Source organism: Phytophthora parasitica, assembly GCF_000247585.1.
Source record: "Phytophthora parasitica INRA-310 unplaced genomic scaffold supercont2.77, whole genome shotgun sequence".
Classification (NCBI taxonomy): Eukaryota; Oomycota; class Peronosporomycetes; order Peronosporales; family Peronosporaceae; genus Phytophthora; species Phytophthora nicotianae.
This window is the reverse complement of record NW_008649063.1, coordinates 269,004-270,746: the sequence shown is the minus strand read 5'-3', so window position 1 is coordinate 270,746 and position 1,743 is coordinate 269,004. Positions and strand designations below refer to the sequence as shown.

The window sequence follows — 1,743 nt, the reverse complement described above, 5'->3', positions numbered from 1 at the left end:
AGTCTTCGCTTGTTTGGCTATTTTGTTGGTCTAACGGGCCGCATAGCTGACTCCCTCCTTTGTAGAATCGTCTTCATTTGCTGCGTGCACGCGCCCAGAATAAAATTCACGCCCTGCTCCGCGAATTTCACACCACAGATGCAGATACATGACCGATTTATCTCCAATAGTTCCAAAATTTTGAATGAGTTCCGGAAACTTTGTTTCGAGCTTCTGCTTTTGAGAAAGCACAATGTATATCCTTCCACATAGCTTGGAGCTTTGTAGAAGAGTAGACTGCAATTTAATCCGAGCAAATACCGTGAAAAAGCGGCAGATCCGACACGAGACTTTCGTACGTATCACAAACTGAGTTAAACGAAGCTGCGATGTCTTGCTAAAAGCGATTACCACCCTCGTCCAACTCTTTTCGCGTTAATTAGTCTTTTGACGAAATAAAACGCTGGAAAAGTTCTTCTGAGAAGATCACATTAATTAGCCGAAACATGCAGTGACGGGTTCTGCGAGTATTATCTGGCTCAGAATTTGAGCTTGCTCTTTTCCCTTGCCGTTGTTTCTCCAGTAGAAGCCTCACAGCCCCTTGGATTCGTCATATGCTTGCAAAATGGCGACATTAACCTCTTTTTTTCTTGACGACAGATAGCGTTCGTGCTGTGCACTCCAGCTTCAGTTGGTCGACCGTCCAGTCGCTGTAGTCTTCTGATGATGGTGGAGGAACCGATCGCTTGCTATCCGGCTTTTGTTTTGCACTCCACTTGCTACTTTCTATAGATGCCACGGTGGTCGGCGTCTTGGGTGGGGATAGAAGTGGAAATGACGCATCTCTCGTAGGGACCGAGTGCAAAGAATAGCTATTCAATCTAGAACAAGCAGAGCTCCGAAGTGCACGGCACCTTGGAACACTTCGTGATGCAATCAGGGCTGGATCTGACCGTCAATGGAGGCTGGCGTATGCGCGATGAGGGTGCACCGCACTACATCGCCATGATGGACCAGACGGTGTACGGCCACCAGCAGACGCTGTTCATTCCGATCACGCACAAGTCGGTGGAGGTGACGATGCTGTTTGGAGATGCTCATGTCCGTACCGACACGTGTACGCAACGCTCCTGGTGCATCCAAAGACGCAGGTGTCTCCGTACCATTCGTATTCAACGCCGAACTGAAGCCCCTGCGGAATACACTGTTCCTGATGAAGCAGAAGGATGCTGACGAGTACGCTGGCAATGTGGTTGGTGGTTCGGAGGAGGATGACGTCGTTGTGTTGGAGAACCAGTTGCTGCGAGCTGAGATCGGGATTCCAATGCTACTGAAGCTTTGCTAGTCGCGCTGGTCGTGTTGTTCGAGAGGCGTTAGCGGTCGTGCAGGACGTGCGGCTTTGTTGGCAAACGCGTTGGCGGGCGAGCAGATCGTGCTGGATGTGTTGTTTCTGAGGTTAAAGACCGCGTTGTCCGCCGTGTTTTCCGAGCCGTTCAGTCTATGATGTCGGTTACTCTGTCCGAGATTGTCACTGCGAGGTAAGATTCATGCTGGTCAAGACTACGGAAACGGTGGTTGGCGCTGTTTGAGACCATGCTGATGAATACTATAGAAATTTGATTGGCTATGCTGCTCTCTGAACCTGGTAAGGAATTGTTTTATTGAGCTCATTCTTTCAAAATCATATGCGGTGTACTCTACCAGCAATCAGTTCTGGATACAGATACAACTCAGTTGTCGACAACTTGTCGTACCTCTCTATGG

The 1,743-nt window shown here is 49.1% G+C and overlaps 1 protein-coding gene across 1 annotated transcript; it reads left to right on the top strand.

Moving 5' to 3' along the window:
• Positions 1–909: 909 nt before the first annotated feature.
• PPTG_18007 (hypothetical protein) lies at positions 910–1,324 on the top strand (the record flags this gene model as incomplete). Its single annotated transcript, XM_008915988.1, has 2 exons — positions 910–1,096; positions 1,125–1,324. 2 exons carry the CDS (start codon positions 910–912, stop codon positions 1,322–1,324), a joined length of 387 nt encoding a protein of 128 aa, XP_008914236.1.
• Between the last annotated feature and the right edge of the window lie 419 nt (positions 1,325–1,743).